Source organism: Mauremys reevesii, linkage group 18, assembly GCF_016161935.1.
Source record: "Mauremys reevesii isolate NIE-2019 linkage group 18, ASM1616193v1, whole genome shotgun sequence".
Classification (NCBI taxonomy): domain Eukaryota; kingdom Metazoa; phylum Chordata; order Testudines; family Geoemydidae; genus Mauremys; species Mauremys reevesii.
Window position 1 is genome coordinate 164,071 of NC_052640.1, and position 19,676 is coordinate 183,746.

The 19,676-nt window shown below is 43.2% G+C and overlaps 1 protein-coding gene across 3 annotated transcripts in view; it reads right to left on the minus strand.

Moving 5' to 3' along the window:
* Nucleotides 1-19,676, minus strand: part of ZNRF3 (zinc and ring finger 3) — a 183,194-nt gene that overhangs the window by 12,104 nt on the left and 151,414 nt on the right. For all 3 annotated transcript variants that reach the window (XM_039505811.1, XM_039505812.1, XM_039505810.1), the window contains 2 exons: nucleotides 5,600-5,674; nucleotides 549-680 (listed from right to left, as the gene is read on the minus strand). In XM_039505811.1, coding sequence (XP_039361745.1) covers nucleotides 549-680; nucleotides 5,600-5,674 — 207 coding nt within the window. The remainder of the gene's footprint in view (nucleotides 1-548; nucleotides 681-5,599; nucleotides 5,675-19,676) is intronic.

Genomic DNA, 19,676 nt, shown 5'->3' on the forward strand with positions numbered 1-19,676 from the left:
TTTTTGTGGATACAGACTAACATGCTATCCCTCTGATACTTGGCACTGATTTTTATGTTCCCTTTTCTCATATAAACTACATGTAGGAAGTGTTCAAAATGCCTTGGGAACATCCATTCTAGACTGGAAAGAGAATAAAGTGTCAGATTTCTTTGTTAATCCATGTGTGAAAAATGCAGTCAAGAAATGTTCACTAACATCAGACAGACTGCTTTCCTGGGGGTAGAATACAATTATTAGCTAGTTTTAAATTTAAATGTTTTGTTTTCTTTATTAATGGACCATTATAATACAAAAAACAAACACACACAAAAATCCCTGTGTAATAAATATAGGGCCCAGACTGTGAACCTCCTCCTTAACACTGGTGAGATGTTACTCACTTAGGAAATCCCATGGAAGTCAAAGATACTTTCTGAGTGAGTAACTAACTATTCTCCAGTCAGCACTCATGGAAAGCATCACACTACATGTTATCAAATCAATGCTATTAACAGGTGCTGCATGAAGCAACAGCAACACAATCCCCACTGCCCACTAAGTCTCACCCGTGGGGGCCGGTGCTGAATCCTTGCTCGTGCCACTTTCTGCTTGTTAACTATGTTCATCAGTTTGACAGCATCAGCCCCCTTCACATACACCACTGGCCTCTTCAAAGGGTCTTCTGAGCCCTGGTTCAGCTAGATGAGAACACAGTAAAATTCCATTAAATAGATTTATTTCAGATCTCTCTTTTCAAGAGAAGGAGAGGAGACCATGAGTGAATGAAGATAGCACTAGATACACCACTTGTCCTTTTGTAGTGCATCAAAACACTTTACAAACATAAAATTAAGTTAAAAACTTGAGTTAAAATTAGGCCTGTCCATTAATCGCAGTTAACTCATGTGATTAACTAAAAAATTAACCATGATTAATTGCAGTTTTAATTGTGCTGTTCAACAATAGAATATCAATTGAAATTTATTAAGTATTTGTGGATGTTTTTCTACATTTTCAAATATACTGATTTCAATTACAACACAGAATACAAAGTCCACAGTGCTCACTTTATATTATTTATTACAAATATTTGCACTGTAAAAATGGTAAACGAAAGAAATAATATTTTTTAATTCACCTCATACAAGTACTGTAGTGCAATCTCTTTATTGTGAAAGCGTAACTTACAAATGTAGATTTTTTTTGGTTACGTAACTGCACTCAAAAACAAAAAACATAAAACTTTAGAGCCTACAAGTCCATTCAGTCCTACTACTTGTTCAGCCAATCGCTCAGACAAACAAGTTTGTTTACATTTACAGGAGATAATGCTGTCCGCTTCTTGTTTACAATGTCACCTGAAAGTGAGAACAGGTGTTTGCATGGGCCAATGGGAGCTTTGGGGGAGGTAGCCGCAGGCAAGGGCAGTGCGCACAGCCCTCTGACAAACACACCCCCACCCCCCCGGGGCCACAAGGAAATGGTGTGGGCCGTTTCCGGGAGCAGTGCAGGGCCAGGGCAGGCAAGGACCCTGCCTTAGCGCGGGGTGCTGCTGCTGCTCCAGGTAAGCGGCGTGGGGCTGGAGCCTGCACCCTAACCCCCTGCCCTGAGCCCCTGCCTGCACCTCACATCCCTCCTGCACCCCAACCCCTTGCCCTGAGCACCTTCCTGCATCCTGCACCACCTCCTGCACCCCAACCTTCTGCCCTACAGTCATGGCCCTGCATGCAATTTCCCCCACCCAGATGTGGCCCTCGGGCCAAACAGTTTGCCCACCCCTGTTGTAGAATATCTACACAGCACACATTTCATCAGCAAAATTCAAGCTCCTAGCTTGTGAGCCCTTTGACTTATGAGCTAATAAGTTCTTCTGTCTTCAACAGCAGAGCTTGTAAACTCACTGATACAGTTATTTGGCTTCTAATGCTTACTTGAACCAACAGGTACACACTTGGGTCTTAATCTGCAAAAAATTATTCACGTGTGTAGTCAATTTGACAGTTTGAATTTACCAAAAATGTCTTCATGTAATGGAGGAATCCTCTCTAATCTAGAGACTAACTTGAAGCGTCAACCACAGCCACAAGCATCGCTGAAACTCAGAATTTTGGCACACAAACTGCTTCCCCCATAAGTGTCCTGGGACCACTGCACAGACCTACTTGAGATCCTTTCAAAGTATTAAACCTTAGCAACCTCTAAGCATATATTATGTATCAGAGTGGGGAAAAGTCTAGACTAGAGGATTCCTCTGTTTCAAGATGACATATATGCAGTAAATTCAAAAGGTCTAATCTGACACAGAAGAACCATGGGATAGATAAAGCCACAAGGCATGACCAGAAGGGGACAGAGATGCAGCTATCCTTGTAACTGCTACACCCTTACACACTTATTTTCCCTTCAAAGGAAATTTTCTGGGCCTGACTCACCCTGGAAATTATCCCCTAGGAATTCAAGTATTCTGTTGAAATTTAAAGATGAGGGAACAAAAATCTAACATTGATTCTCAGCCTGAGGGTTACGACCCTCAGAGAGCCTCAAACAGGTCGAGGTTATAGCTATCCTCCATTTTTTTTAGATGACTGGATGGGAGAGGGTCCCAAAACTTTTTTCTGTTGTAACAAGGGTTCACAGTCCAGATTGGAATAGGCTGGGAACACCTGACCTCAGTCACGCAGCCTAGTGCCAGGAAGAAGCACTCATGTGACAAATCACAGGTCAAGGAGAACACTTGCTTAGCCTTGAGGGATGACAAGCAATTTGGTCTCAGAACTTGTGACTTTTGCTCATTAACCTGTGTCAGGAGGTGACACGGGAATGGCTACATGCGGAGCTGCACAGGCCAAATCGTAGTTCCCTTTAAGTGACGGCTGGGAGCCGGAGGTAAGCTTGCAACAAATAACGGGACAGAAAAAAAATGTGGCCGTTCTCTTCTATACATAATGTGCAGGCTGAGACAGAATAAAATGACTGATCAACTTAGCAGGTGTTTGTCTGCACAGAAGGATTCTTTGTTTAGAGTTTGCAGGCTCTGACATTGAGAGCTTATCCATTAAATCTAGCCTTGCAGGATATGATCAAAGGAAGCCTTAGGATAGTAAAAAAGACCTCTGCAGCAAGCTCTCCTTTTTCTTTTCTCTCAGGATGGGGGGGATGGAAGAGGGAGTTCTCTTCCTTAGATTAGTGCTGCAAACCTGGGTCATGGCTTTTAGTCAAGACAATGAGGCTTTAGATGTGAAGGCACAGGAAGTCAAAGTTCCTTTTAAGTAACTGCTGTAAATACATTCTTTCACTAAGGATCTCTGAGAACACTGTATGGGGAGAGCCAAATTTATCCCACTTTTCATTGATTAAAAAAACCAAACCAAATAGTGTAGCATATATGCTGGTATGTTTCTACCAGGCATTCCGCACTCACTACCTCGTCCTTGCTTTCCTTTTTCTTGAGAGAGAAATACTAGCAGAGAAGTCAGGGCACTGAGTTCTCGCTTATATACTTATATACTGCCAACACCTTATATACTTTCAGGACAAGTTAATTAATATCCCTTATACCAAGTGCTCCAGAGTATGAGCCCAAGTCTGCAGGAGAGAAGTCAGAGGAAGAAGGGGATTCATTTTTCTACAAAGACGACTACTTATCTGGAGGCTCTCAGAAGCTTTCCTAGAAAATTTATCAGGATGTATTGGAAGTCACCTTTTCCCTAGGAGAGTAGGTCAAGGAGGACAGGGAAGAATTTGAGGGGGTCACTTAGATCCATGCTCAGGAGCTATCCCCAGGGATCACCAGAGTGGTTTGATGGGAAAGTGGATGGCTCAACAAAGAAGAGGCAGGTGCAGACTCACCTTATATCTTTAAAGCACTGACCAGGGGCTGTAACGTGACCACACATGAAGCACCACATTAAGGAAACCAGTGTCTTCAGGTGGAGTAATAACCCTGAAAGGAACGATTCCAAGGCACTGGGGGTCACAGTTGCCAAGGGTAGTAGTGCTGAATTTGGTGATGGGCATTTGGGGCAGTGGATTTGATGGCCCAGCCATCTTGCAAGTATAGGGCAGATTCCCTTTGAGCAGATTCTGAGCACACGTCCCCACAGGCCCTAGTTCTGTCCACGTCTGTACTGGATATTGTGCCACTTTCTCCTGGAACCTGACTGCTCCCTTGCCTGAAGTGAAGCACTGACTTCAGTCAGTCATCCACCGCTGCAGGACTCTTCCTGGTCATCAGTGACCTCCCACAGGGCCGTTGCTCGCTCTTTTGTGCTACCATGTCTGCATCCAGGTCACACCACTACCCCTGCTGGCCCAGGAACAGACTAACAATAGGGAAAAATGAGAAGATCAGGAGAGTAGAGAAAGGAGGGCTGTCAACAGAACCCAAGGGTGGGGGGCTAAATCCTCAAGATCAGAGTGGAGCTAGTTAGAAGCTGTGTGCTGTTGCACAGAAGCAGCAGACTGGGCCTATGAGGAGGCAGTTGGAAGGTTTATTCAGGAAGAGCGGTTTAGGCACTAACATTCTGAGAGTTTCACTTGCTCCTGTAGCCAGTCAAGTTTCCACACTAGAGGATTCCTTCCATGTGTGAAAAATCAAGAATTACTCATGCAAATAAATGTTGCAGAATCAGGGCCTAAGTTACATGCAAGAGATCTGTTTTAAGATTTTACACCTCCACTTGCAGATAGTCTCTAATATACATGCTCTGTACTCAATTTTCAAACATGTTTCTTCCAGAATTGAAACCAGTTTTCAAACCTAATCATGCAGGCTTTCATCCATGAGGACTATACACAGGCCCAATTTAAAACTTTCATACTGGAGCTATTTTTGTCGTAGCCCTGTTCAAAAAAGCATAGTTAGAATTCTTTTCCACACTTGTAAAAGTATTTTCCTGCTCCCATAACTCAGAACTGGCAGAAGGGATTTTGCTCAAACTTCCCACAAAAAACACAACCTTGCCCTCCCAAAGTGAATAAAAGTGACACACACAACCAACTCCACTAGCAAGAGGCAAAGCCTGGAAAATGTCAGTCCAAAAAGTGAGAAAACAGGGGTGTAAAACAGAAAACATTTTGCAACCTGAACTGCAGTGGCTGCTGCTAGTGGGCACAACACTGAAGCATCCCCTCCACCCTGTACACCAAATACTCTCCCTTTGAGATGAGGGGGGTGAAGGGAGCATCCTGGACAAACACAGAGATAGATTAAAACAGTGTCTTAAAAAAAAAGTAGTGAAAAGGCTGAGGTGGTAATCAGTGCGTGTGTGTGCTGTGCAAAGGGGAGTACTCACATCTCCCCTTTCCTAGGACATTACCTCTTCCACCGGAAAAAGACTAAATAGAAATGCAGCAGATTAAGAAGTAGGAAACAAGACAGACTTCTCTGGCTTTCCCATTCTCCATCACCCTCTGTCAGGGTACTTGCTTGAAGAGGGGGAGGGAAAAACCCAAACACCACATCCCCAGAGAGAAGAGCAGGTGTGTCTATTCTAGGACAGCTCTATTATGAGAGCAAAGAACACAGCTCACGATTCACAGTTTGGTGTACAGCAGCCCTAACAGTGAGGGTAAAGCTCACAGAGACTGGGATAAGCCTGGGCTCCCTGCTTTGTACCTGGTCAATGGCATCTGGGTTTTCAGAAACATCAAAGATGACAGCTGTGGCTCCTCGCTGCACTGCCCGCTTTGCCTGCAATGAGAAAAAGATAATGTCCCTTTAACACCTCCCAAAAGGGAAATGTCCCCCCGCTCCCTACCTCTTCCCATCCTAGCAACCAGTGACGCTTCTAGGCATAAGCAGACTAAGCACGCTTAGGGCCCTGAGCAGCTCAGGAGGCCCTCTATTTGCACGTGTCTGTGTGTTCCTGCTTTGGGCCCCGAAGGGGCTTGCACTGTCTCTGCCAGCAGCAGCCTGCTCTCTTCCACTTTCGGGCAGGAAGTAAACATGATTAAAATGGTTTTTATTTCCATATAATCAATTCAGAAGGCAACTGCAAATGCAGGGATAACGGAATCTCTAGTGCAGGGAGTAGCCAACCGCTCCAGGGCATCCATGGTGCCCTTCCCAGCCCCCCCCCCCCCTCAGTCTCATATGAGTGTTAAACTTTTACCACTTTTTTAAACATTTCTTAGAACTGAAAGAATTAAGTAACCTAGAGAGAAAAGCCCCCTCCACAGACCACATAGGAGGGAGGAAGTGCTGTGGGGCTCCATTAGAAAACCTTTTCTGCAGTGAGGAAGAGGAAAAAGGGTTCACCTTTGGCAGGTGTATAAGGAGACTCAGGGCCATTACACATGCCATCTTTAAAGTCTCCTAAATCCATTCTCTCTGCAGTCATGACCAATTCTGTCCAGTGAGACTCAGACTGTGTGTTCCCCAGATGTTTTGAAAAGACATTGCTATGTCTGTCCACTAGAGGTCAGTCTTACTGCATGCAGCATCTCCACTCAGAGAAGATCAATTCTATTTGATTTGTGAAGGGTTTATACCAGGGGTCGGCAACCTTTCAGAAGTGCTGTGCCGAGTCTTCACTTATTCACTCTAAATTAAGGTTTCGCGTGCCAGTAATACACTTTAATGTTTTTAGAAGGTCTCCTTCTATAAGTCTATAATATATAACTAAACAATTGTTGTATGTAAAGTAAATAATTTTTTTAAAATGTTTAAGAAGCTTCATTTGAAATTAATTAAAATATAGAGCCCCTCGGACTGGGGTCCAGGACCTGGGCAATGCGAGTGCCACTGAAAACCAGCTCGCATGCTGCCTTCGGCACCCGTGCCATAGGTTGCCTACCCCAGGTTTATACCAAGGGACCATAATTCAGAACTGGAGTGACCAAGAGCCAGCCGAGGACACTGGTATGTATTAAAATCCTCTGGGATAGTGAAATGGGAGCTGCAGGCACCTTTCACTGAAGCGTCTGTAAGTGTCTCTGCAACCTCTACTGAAATGCTGTCCTGTAACTTCCTACCGCAAACAATTGTCACTGAATCATCACAACTAGCACTACACCTCCAATTAAAAAAAAAAAAAAAAACACACCACAGGAGTCCTTGTAGCACCTTAGAGACTAAAAATGTATTTGGACACACGCTTTTGTGGGCTAAAACCCACTTCATCGGATGCATGCAATGGAAAATACAGTAGGAAGATTACACATACACACACACACAAAAAAATGGGTGTTGCCATACCAACTCTAACGAGACTAATCAATTAAGGTGGGCTATTATCAGCAGGAGAAAAAAAACTTTTGTAGTGATAATCAGGACGGCCCATTTCAAACAGTTGACTTGAACGTGTGAGTAACAGTAGGGGAAAAATTAGCATGGGGGAAATAGTTTTTACTTTGTGTAATGACCCATTCACTCCCCGTCTTTATTCAAGCCTAATTTAATGGTGGACAGTTTGCAAATTAATTCCAGTTCTACAGTTTCTTGTTGGAGTCTGTTTCTGAAGTGTTTTTGTTGGAGAACTGCGACTTTTAGGTCTGTAACTGAGTGACCAGGAAGGTTGAAGTGTTCAACTGGTTTTTGAATGTTATAATTCTTGACGTCTGATTTGTGTCCATTTATTCTTTTGCGTAGAGACTGTCCGGTTTGGCCAATGTACATGGCAAAGGGGCATTGCTGGCACATGATGGCATATATCACATTGGTAGATGTGCAGGTGAACGAGCCCCTGATGGTGTGGCTGATGTGATTAGGTCCTAGGATGGTGTGCCTTGAATAGATGTGGACAGAGCTGGCAACTGGCTTTGTTGCAAGGATAGGTTCCTGGGTTAGTGTTTTTGTTGTGTGGTGTGTAGTTGCTGGTGAGTATTTGCTTCAGGTTGGGGGGCTGTCTGTAAGCAAGGACTGGCCTGTCTCCCAGGGTCTGTGAGAGAGTGAGGGATCGTCCTTCAGGATAGGTTGTAGATCTCTGATGATGTGCTGGAGAGGTTTTCGTTGGGGGCAGAAGGGAACAGCTAGTGGAGTTCTGTTACTTTCTTCGTTGGGCCTGTCCTGGAGTAGGTGACTTCTTGGGTAGGCTTCTGGCTCTGTCAATCTGTTTCTTCACTTCAGCAGGTGGGTACTGTAGTTTTAAGAATGCTTGATAGAGATATTGTAGGTGTTTCTCTCTGTCTGAGGGATTGGAGCAAATGCAGTCGTACCTTGGAGCTTGGCCGTAGACAATGGATCGTGTGATGTGGTCTGGATGAAAGCTAGAGGCATGTAGGTAAGTATAGCGGTCAGTAGGTTTCCAGTATAGGGTGGTGTTTATGTGACTATCGCTTATTAGCGCTGTAGTGTCCAGGAAGTAGATTTCTTGTGTGGACTGGTTCAGGCTGAGGTTGATGGTGGGATGGAAATCGTTGAAATCATGGTGGAATTCCTCAAGGGCTTCTTTTCCCTGGGTCCAGAAGATGAAGATGTTGTCAGTGTAGCACAAGTAGAGTAGGGGCATTACGGGACGCATCCAGGAAGGACTAGGTTTTCCCCATGCTTCCTCCAGAAAACAATCACTGTAACAAAGAGAAATCACAGGGCCCTGACCCTTTGTAGAGAGAACAATGGAGCATGTGTTTAAATCCAATAGGAAATAAATAGTGGTACAAACATGCCTGTTATGGAGTAATACTGATGTTTTACTACAAGAAACAAAATTGGCTGCAAGTGTGAAGGACTAACTGGTCATTTTCTCTGCTCCATTCTCTCTATTGTTTTCATTTAAAACCTAATAAAGCACATCAGACAGCACCTGAGGGAAAGCAGCTCCCAGACAGGGTCTCTGCCTCAGCCCTGTAAATATTTATCTCCTTTGAAGTCAGAACACCTGGCTAATCGCTAATAGCTGTTGGGAATGAAGAGCTAAAAAGAATCTGATCTAGTAAAGCTCTTCTTCTCTACCATGGAGATGTGCCAGTGAAGTCGCAACTCACCCGGTATTGCCCAGAAGGGTTCTCTCACAGATGCCCTGCACTAGCTCAAGTGTTGCAGGCATGTAGACTTTAGAGCCTGTTAGAGAGCAGTTCTTTCTCAGTGGGCAGATGTGAAGACCTTTTGATCTCTGGAGATTTATACTTTTGAAGCATGTCTGGGTTTGGCTCATTTTGCACAGAATGGTGAACAAGCAGGTTTACAGTAGATAACCCAAAAATTACCAAAACAAAGTCTGGTCACTCATTACTATCTTGTAGCACAGAATCATAGAAGTTAGAGGCCACTTTGACTCTGAAAGAGCATCCACACAGAGGTTCAATGCAGTTTAATTAATCCATTTTAAATTCAGTGCTTTAGCTAATCTGAATTACATTTCCTGAGGTCCCTGTGTAGACAAGCTCTTATTCATAGGTTTTTCTCTATAGGAATTTAGTTAATAGGAGTACTCCACAGACTTGATAAATTTATAATTATTTGATCCTGAGACTCATTAGGTATAATTTTGGGTTGCCTCATCTTGACTTGTTCTCCCCCAATATACATTAAAGAACAAAAAGGCCCAGAAGCTCTTGAATGTCAAACTTACACCTGTATTTTCTGTAAGCTGAAGATGACGAAGAACCACAATGCCTCCAGCTACTAGCATCTGGCTACCTGTGGGGCAACCACACAACCTTGCGGCATATTTCCAGAGAGCATGTTACAATATCCACTGTGTGTTGCAGCATTAGCGCACCACAGCAATTGCAAGCTCCTCTTCCATAGACAAATGAGTGGCTCAGCACAGCACCCAACTCGTATTTTCTAGGCTGGCTGGCATGAGGCTTGGGTGAATCAAGGGATGTTACAGCTACATGAACAGTAACTGTCATATAGCAGAGGAAGCTGACAAATTCTGCTGCATTAGTCCACAAAGCAGCACCTACTGACAGAGCTGCTGAGGAATGGTACCCTAAGTCCTTCCACTTTGCCAAGAAGAACAGAACAGCTGACATCCTGACTTGAGTGCCCCCACCCCAGCTCCAACTTCTCTGCATAAACTTGAATGCACTCAGCTCATTAAAGAAGGCGGGTCCCAGAAACATATTACAATAGCAGCTTTAATTCCTAACCTTAATAGTGGTATCAGGAGCATAAGTAGCATAGGACAGCAGCCCCTGTTCAGGAGATATTAATGCATTTTACATGTCCTAAGCATTACACCGACTTGATAGATAACATACAACATTATGTCAAGTATCAGAGGAGTAGCCGTGTTAGTCTGGATCTGTAAAAGCAGCAAAGAATCCTGTGGCACCTTATAGACTAACAGACCTTTTGGAGCATGAGCTTTCGTGGGTGAATATCCACTTCGTCAGATGCAACAAATACCCACTTGTATCCAACGAAGTGGGTATTCACCCACGAAAGCTCATGCTCCAAAATGTCTGTTAGTCTATAAGGTGCCACCGGATTCTTTGCTTCTTATACAACATTATGTTGCAACTACAGCAGGAGAGAGCAGGCCCACTGGTCCCAGTAAAATACAAAACATAGGCTATTATACGAGAGAGATCTGGTTGTAGACAAGCCAATCATGGAAACTGGGATTAAATAAATGCCACTACCCATTTCTGCAGCAAACTTGCTTGGCTAGTTTCACTTTAGCCAATTATAACCAGGCAAGGCAGGATTTTGCTAGGCCCCAAGTAAAGGCAGAAAACTCAACTTTACTTTTAATTCTCACTTGTCACTTTTTCCCTTTCTCCACCCTTGTTATTCCTATTTCCATAAAGGTGGCCACCCAAGCACAAGGCTAACAAGCATGCTGGTCAGCTACTGTTCCCTGAAGCATGAGTCAAAAGTATGACACAAGTAACCCTTCATCAGTCTACAGACTAAGGATTTGAAGCCCTGTCTCAAAAAGTGCCCTGTTTTCAAACTGAAACTTTTCATTCCAAAGGAAATTACCTCTAACACCCCCCCACCCCCCACAAAAGGCTGAAAAGGTGAGGGGCAGCACAGCAGTCACTTCAAAGACTGGGCATTGTTTTCTTTGCCTTGGTTTAGATTCTGATCAGAAGGGTGGAAACAGACCAAATGTGTGAACTAAGCTATTACAGAGTCTGACTCATTACATCTCCACAGACACTAAAATCAAGTCTCTGACCAAGTTACCAACTTAATGTAACCACAAGAAGCAGATTACTGTGAGGAGAACCCCCTTTCTAAATATAAAGGAAGTGTAATTCAGTTCGACAATGAGATATGAAAGCTTCAGATGTGGAAATATAAGCGGGTGTTAGAGCGGACTTGGGTGGGGGCGGAGTGCTTTACACATACAATACACATGCATACGCTATGGATCCCATTCCAGCATTTCGCTCAGCTCCACTTTCCATAATTTAGTTACAGCTTGGCCTGACCTTCCAGGTTTCCCTGGCAAGAGATCAAAGAGCAGAAGCCACAAACACACCACAGAAAGCAGTCTCTCTCTCTCTCTCTCTCCCTCTCCCTCCCTCCCCCACAGCCTCTCCCCTTCTGGTCCCTTCCCCCCAGATTTTAAAATCACAGCACTTTGTTGAGAAGCAAGCGAGTGAGAGCAGGCTGGGGCCTGAACACAGGCATTTTCTTCATCTGATTTTCAGCTCTTTCCTTTAGCTCTGTGAAAGTAACTCAGCAAGAGAAACCTTCGCACCTGCACTGTAGGAGAGGGAGGAACAGGCAGCTGCATGTCTTCCACCCCACAATAATAAAGAGAACTCTTTAAAGTTGTGGTGCAAAGCCTCCTTGCTTCCACAAAGGCCTCTCTCCCCCATCCTCAAAAACATCTTTTTGGATAATTAAAAGTCATTAAACCTTTGAAAGTTTCCAATCTGCTGCTTACTCAGAGCCCTCCTGCTTACTGAAGATGCAATTTAAGCCTAACTTAAGAAGATACTACTTCATAAAGTGCCTTTCTGCATTAAAAATAAATAAAAGTATCAGTTAATGTTTAAAGACTATTTGCTACTCTTTAAAAAAAAATGTAGCAGCCAAAATGTAAACCAAGAAGAAAGGTACAAGCTCAAAAGGTAGGAGGTTGGGAGGCTACTGCACAGAGGTTATAACAGGGGTTAGCAACCTTTCAGAAGTGGTGCCCCGAGTCTTCATTTATTCACTCTAATTTAAGGTTTCGCGTGCCAGTCATACATTTTAACATTTTTAGGTCTCTTTCTACAAGTCTATAATATATAACTAAACTATTGTTGTATGTAAAGTAAATAAGGTTTTTCAAATGTTTAAGAAGCTTCAATTAAAATTAAATTAAAATGCAGAGCCCCCAGATAGGTGGCCAGGACCCAGGTTGTGAGAGTGCCACTGAAAATCAGCTTGCAAGCCGCCTTCGGCACACGTGCCATAGGTTGCCTACACCGGATTATAATATGCAGAGTCAAACAGCAAGTCTCAATTCCCACACAAAATGACTTTGGCAAAGTGAAGCTACATTGCAGATGCATATCCATGTTTGAACCTATGCTACTTATCAAGAGCATTAGAGTTAAAAACAAGAAATAGCCCCCCTTTCCTTCTCCCAAAAGTTGGAACCCTCAGAAACAGAATTACTGTTGTAGTTGTCAAACAAGGTACCAAACCTTAACTCTACTTTGTACAGCGAGCAATCCTCCCATGTTCCTCTATCTGCATGTGGTGTATGAAAAATGTATACACCACAGAAACTGGACTAAGATCTGGTTATTATACATGTCTGCCAACGGAAGTGTGATATCTGGCACCATTCTAACTTTTGCCATTTTAAAAAAAATGCTCTAATTTATGCATTATGCTAGCTCTGTGTATATGTATAACAACATTTGGGTACTTGGCTGCCACATGGAATCATAGCTCCTTTCAGGCTTAAGCCCTAAGCACCTGATATGCTGACTACTCTCTGCTCCTGGTAGGAATGGGCCTTTAATGAAGACTGGGGAATAATTGCCTTCAGCATGCTGTGTGTCTAATCAGGAATCTAAAGTTCTTCTACTTCTCACTATAATAAATAAAAAACCATAAACATCACAGTCATCATATGAATAAGGTTTAGGCATGATCTACCTGGAAAAGTCAGGTCACTTGGTGAATTTAAGGTTCAGTTTGTCAAGCAAGACACCATTTCCTGGGATTCAAACTTTTTTTTTTTTGGAGCGGGGGGGAGAGGAGGGGAAGGGGACATTATTTAGGTCTGGGGTTTTTTGTTTGTTTGTTTGTTTTTAACTCCAATATTCTCATAAGATAATACACATTCACACAACTGGTTTGGGCTTGCAACCCTAACTCCACCATAAAAAACTTTGTTCTGGATGTGGAAATTGTCTTAGCATCATTAAAACAACCCACCAAAGGCCCATTGGACAGGAGCCATTTTGAGCAAACCCAAGGAAGTTGACAAGAGGGGAGGCCTAACCGAGCAAAGATCTGGGATAGGGAGGGTGAGAAAGTGGGGCAGAAGTCTCCTCTTCACCACAGTTTCTACCTTAACTCTCTGCCAAAGAATGCATCTCCAGACAAGCTCTGTAGGCCCTTGGATCGAAGTTGGCAGACCCTGGGATCTGTGGAAGGGCAGGGCCATCCGTACAGAAGCCCTGTACTCCTGCCACTGGCTCTGGCCACTAGTCAGACTCAACTCCCTGATGGTGGCTGACTTGGGTCCCCAAAAAGGGGGAGGGTCTGCAGATCAGTTGATATAGCCTGCAAGCTGGTATTACTTTTCCCCATGAACTTCCACAGAGCTTGAATGGGGGTAACGTGCCTGTTCTCCAACCCTGTCAACCCTATCTCTACCTCTTCCCAGCACTGACCCCAGTCCACATTGAGGAGGGAGCCCTCTGTAAGGTCTGGGCTGGAATGCCACTGCAAAAGGAGCTGAAGTCCTGCACATGGATTAAGAGGGGTGTAATGTGGCATGTGATAGTTTTCTTGCTACATTCATATACAGCAGGTGCATTTCTATGCACCATCTTACTTGAGTAGGGCACAGTCATGCCTCATGATGGGTTCCCGAAGCTTAGGGACCATTTACACAGCTGTTCCGGTGCTTGTCCTATACTTGTATAAATTAAGTTGACCATACTGAATTCACTGGTCTCTAATTCCCACCCACCCCACATTGACACCTTAATTAATTGTACGAATGCAGCCCCAGTGAGGAAGAGGAAGTCAGAACCCAGGTACAGAGGAAAAGCCATTAGGTCTGATTTTCAGAGATGCCAAGTATTTATGGCCACTCTCTGGCCAGTTGGTTTCAGCAGAATCCCATTTATAACTGTTTATTGATCACAAGTTCACACAATGAATAGGGTGGAGGTAGCAGAGAGCATATCTGATAGTCAAAGGTGACATCAATCTACCATACAGAAATAGCTTATACCAGGGATAGTCAATAGGCAGACCATGGCCCAAATTCATATAGCCAGATGCTGTTGAATGGACCCCTAAATCTTTTTATTTAGTTATTATTGTTGTTATTATTTTCTTGAGCAAGAAATTTGGACCTTGACAAAAAATAATTGACTACCTGTGGCCTACACTTTTCACAATCTGACTGGGAAAAACATGGTCTTTGGGAGCCTTTTGAGAAGGTAGAGTGCAGGTTTGTGGCCATTCACAGCACTGTAATATTATAGAGTGATTCAGGCAGGGTGAACAGCCTGCTAAGGAAGAAAAACAAAAAAACAAAAAACACCACTATCTTGTTAATTAGCAATAATGGCAAGGGAAATGCAAATGACATTGTTCACAAAAGTTTAATGATGATTTTGTAGCAATGCCATGAAGCTTCTGCCAGCAGCTAGTGATATAGGTTGCATTCCAACATCCTTCTTAACCCTTCTTTTTTCAGCTGCTTATAAACAGATTCAACAAATTCCATTTGGACTGAAATTTTCTCTATTCTTGGTTCCAACCACCACGAGTTTTTCTGAAAGTATGAGCAAAATCAGTGCAGCTATTCTGCACTGACAGTGTCTAAGCCCCTCTTCCCCTACCCCGCATACTTCCTGCTTTTCTGAGAAAATATTTGTATTCCTCATGAATAAAAAAAGTAAAATTAACTAGTTTAGTACTTTCAATATTAGGATAATTTAAAGTGGCATTTCCACATCTGTACAGTAGATTCTTCTACTTGTTTTTTTGCCTTTGTTGAAGGCCATCAACAGGTCAATGGTTAAAGATGCCTCAGATAATGAATGCCATTCCAATTTAGCATGAGCCTGGCAACTGTACGCTGCAATTTAGCGGTACTTTTCTCCTGAAAAAGCACAAAAGAAAATTAAATGTAAAAATCCACTGTCTTGTTCATTAATGGTACTATATAAAACACAATAATAGCTGGCAATGCTGGAAAGTTAAGGGTGAGAAATCAAGCACTCAAATGTCAAGTCATAAAAGCTAAAGGTTCTATTGCAACCCATTAGAACTCATCTCATATGAAACCCAGACCAGTAAAAATGTGGCCACGTATCAATTAACTTAACAAAGCCAAAATATTCTCCAAAATAAAACCATCCTCTAGATCAGTGATCCTCAGACCCCAGTGGTTCAGGAGTCAAATTAACCATCTCCATTACCCAGAAGAGCAACTGTAGTGTGAATTAATTGTTTCATGTATTATAGTACTTTTATATATTTTAATTCCCCGTCAAATAAGTTAATAACTTAGTGCAAGATAACTTAATTAACAGCATCCCGATTGGTTAATAATTAAATCACACCATGTTTTAATATTATGTGCTGCAAAGAGACACAGGAAACACATTAAAAAGCCACTTGTGGCTCGCAAGCTGCAGTCTGAGTATCACTGCTCTAGGTCATTTAGTACATTCTTCCTGATTATTGCTGTATATTTAGGGGAAAATTCTGTTTTCAACTACATTGGTGTAAATCCAGAGTAACTCCTTTGATTTCAATGGAACTACTGTGGATTTACACGAGTGTATCTGAACAGACTCCATCCCTTAAAACTGTAAGATCCCTGGGACAAACCTCTTTATTCCTGTGTGTTGGGAAGAACACATTGTCAGCATGTAAACAAATTACTAACAACATTAACTAAGCCACTTTACATAGATGTATAATTTTCTATTCCTGTTTTCCATCGTAACTAAACATGTCGGCCCCTTTAAGGAGACTCACTGCTGCTGAGTCACTCTGTCCTTTAAGGAAAGGGAATTGTAGGTAATTCAGTTTCCAGGCATACTCGATAATAAGGAGGAACTGGCAGGCGAACCAGCTGAGAAGAACCAGAGGAATAGCTGAGAGAAATCTGCAAGGACTGGGAGGGGCTGGAAAGCTCTCCAGTCATACAGCCCTGGTCTAGGACTGACTGACCCCACAGGAAGCAGACCAGAAAAGGAAGAAAAGTGGTTTGGAGTGAAGGGGACATGTTGCTCCACCATTCACACCTAGAACCCAGAGATGAGTGACAGGCCAGAATCCCCTAAGTTGGAGCAGCACCATCAAGAGGGACAAGCAGATGCCCCCAGTAGATGGAGAAAGGGATATTGTGTCTGAGCACCTAGTGATGGCCGACAGTCTGAGTCCAACCAGTACTGAGGGACCAGAGAGAGCAAAGGGAGACTGTTTTGTTTGTACTGGTGATTTTGTTGATCCCAGAAGGAGGACAGGGGGAGCAAGCCACACGTTGTTTCAAGATATTGATACAGAACGGTTCACCTCTAGATGTCTGGTTTAAATCCAGCCCAGTTTGGTAATGAGTGAAAGTTATTACCATCTGATGGTGGTTCAGTGTGCCATGTAAAGAGAGTTAATGGGTCTCAGTCCAGGTCCTGGTGAACAGAATTGCTGGTAGTGTAAAGACCAGACTAAAAAGACCTGATAATCAGTTCAGCACAATGTGCTAGAAAGATTTTAAGCTGATCCTTAAAGAAGTTGGTAAATGTAACAGCTGCCCAAGGCAGTATGACATTAGTTTTGTTAGAGCTAAATATCAGTAACTATTTTTAGAGGGAACAGAAATAAGAGAAAGATGCCAAGGGCCAATAAAACAAAAAGAGGAATTAGAATATTTTAAGATAAACATTGAATTGGCAGTCCCAGATTCACAGACGAATGTATGCAGAACGTGCAGTGCATGTGTTGCATAAACCTTTACAGTGGTCTTAAACCTTAGCTGCAAATGAAAATCATCCTGGCCCAGTTAAGGTTTTAGAACATTTTCATTCCCATGGAGGATCTCACACCATAGTACCCGGAGGGGACTGAAATAATGAAGGCAATTTAGAGTTCTGGGTCAGAGAGGCCTATTTACTCCATTGGTGATCATCACTCAGAAGGATACAAAGGAAATCATGTCAGGTTAAGGCAGAGAAGCATTTACCAGACAGCTTAATCTAGAGGAAAAGAAGAAGTTGAGGGGGAGGAAAAAAACCAAAAACCAAAAAACAAAAAAACCCACACCACAAGACAGAAGCATGGGGCGGGTCCGAGAAATTAGATCTTCAACGTTATTGAATCTCCTCCCCAAATCTCCAATGCTTGGGAAACTTCCAGGAATATTTTTGGGATGTAAAGGAAAACAGGGAAAGTGCTCCACACACTGATGCAGCTGTGCCGCTGTAGCGTGTCTGATGAAGACAAGTTATGCCATTGGGAGACTGCTCTCCTGTAAGCATAATAACTCAACCTCCGCGAGAGGCAGAAACTATGTCAGTGGGTGAGCGTCTCCCACCGACATAAGGCCAGTGTGGACAGCACTTAAATCAACGTAACTTATCTCGCTCAGGAGGGTGTGTCTTTTTCACACCCCTGAGCGATGCAAGTTACTCCAGCTTAACCGGTAGTGTAGACCGGTCCTAAGTTGCTAGACTTGGGGAGGGGAGGGGGGGTTAGGGGGCACGGTGCAATAGGCCATAAGAAAGCAACAAAAAGCCTGGGATTGACCAACATCAGCACAGCACTCCATACGAGGGCCCCAAAAGCTTGCAGGACATAAATAGTTAAATTAGAGGCAATATCCTCCACCTTCCGGCACAGCTTCACCCTGCCAAGTATGTCTTTAATTATGAAAGACTGGTGAAACCAAGTTAAGAAGAAAAGTTGCCTAATGGAGTCTCCATTAGAAATTATACCAACCTCACTAACCTTCATTCATTTGATTTAAGTCCCCAGTCAGACAAACTTTGAGAGTCAAAGCTCCCTCACATTCATATGATGAAGTCATATTTATATCAGAGCCCAGGACAACCCGATCTGGAGAGCTGTAGGGAAATAAGCATGTTACAAATTGAGAGAGGGATTGAGCCCTGGGAACAGGCGGTGAGGCAAGCAAGGCAGATAGTTAATAGCTCTGTATGTCGAGAAATAGCAACAAATTTCAAATTAATAAGAGGGCAATAGGAAGACTTCGTTATTAGAAATGGCTATTTGGTTACAGAGCGATGTAGCCAGGGAAAGAGGACTGAAGTATGGGAGTTTACACATGATGCAATATGACTGCATTTAAAAAAAAAATGGACTGTGTCTCCTTGAACCTGACACAGATTAACTGAAGAAAAAAAACTCATCCGCCATTCTTCAGTCCACCTCAACATACTGTTCTCTTTGCATTTGTTGGGTCCCAGACAACTCTGACAATCAATTACTAAAAGCTCTGGTGAGCCAGAGGGTCTGCCAACATGGAGATAGATGGAATAGCAGTTTAAGGCATTTGTCTTTGATGCTATTGTAGCATTTCTGGTTCAGAAGACAATTAAGAGGAGTGTGATGCTCTATTCCCTTGAGGACACTGCCCACAGCACAAACTCAGCCAGCTAACATCAACACCATCAGGTACAGAGACAATAGGTCTGGATATAGAATCAGATCTTGGTTCTGTGATATGTCTGGAATGGGGGCTGAATTGATAGGCACTTCAGTTCCATGTACCAAAATTGGCATACCCATGCCAGAACTATTAAGCTGACCTGGGACATGTTCAGTTTTATCTTTCATGGAACTCTGGTGATTAGAGGGATCAGCAGAAATGCACAGAGCACATTAGAGTTCCACTGAATGAGAAATGACTCAGAGGGAGCCTGAGCTCATTCCTCTCCTGGAACAAAGTATGACTTTTGTTGTTGAGAATGGTTGTGAATAGGTCCATGGTGGGAGCATCCCACTTCTGAAAAATTTCTAAAGAACTGAACCAGTGAGAGACCTTTCATGTAGAGAAGAGCATTTTTTGATGAGTGGATCTGCTAAGTTATTTTGAATCTCAGTCAACTGCAGGGCTACCAGAATGATGCAATGCTGTACATACCATTCCCATAGGAGAATGGCCTCTTGTCCCAGATGGGATGATCTTGTGCTATGTAAACAGACCAAGAGGAGCATCACTATAGTATTTTCTGTTAAAATATGGATGGCTGTGCCATGAATTAGTGGTCGAGAGGACCTGCAAGCTAGAAGAATGGCTCTGCATTCTAGCTGAAATCCCGCTGGAAGGACTTCAGACTATCAGCAGATGAGCCAGATGTGCCCCCAATCCTGTTTGGGGGAGTCTGTCACAAGAATGTTTGTTGGAATTGGAAACATGGACATCACATCCTGGCAGACACTTGGCCAACCAGAGTAGGATTGACAGGGCATTTCTTGGGAACTATTTCCCAATTTTGTTGGGTCTGTTTGGCTGATAGAGACTGACTTCAGCCATCCCTGAAGTAGATGAGATGCAAGCTGACGTGGCATCACAGAAGTGCAAGAGGCCATATGATCCAGAAGACAGAGGCTCTCTCTGCCCTTGGTTGAGTCTGAA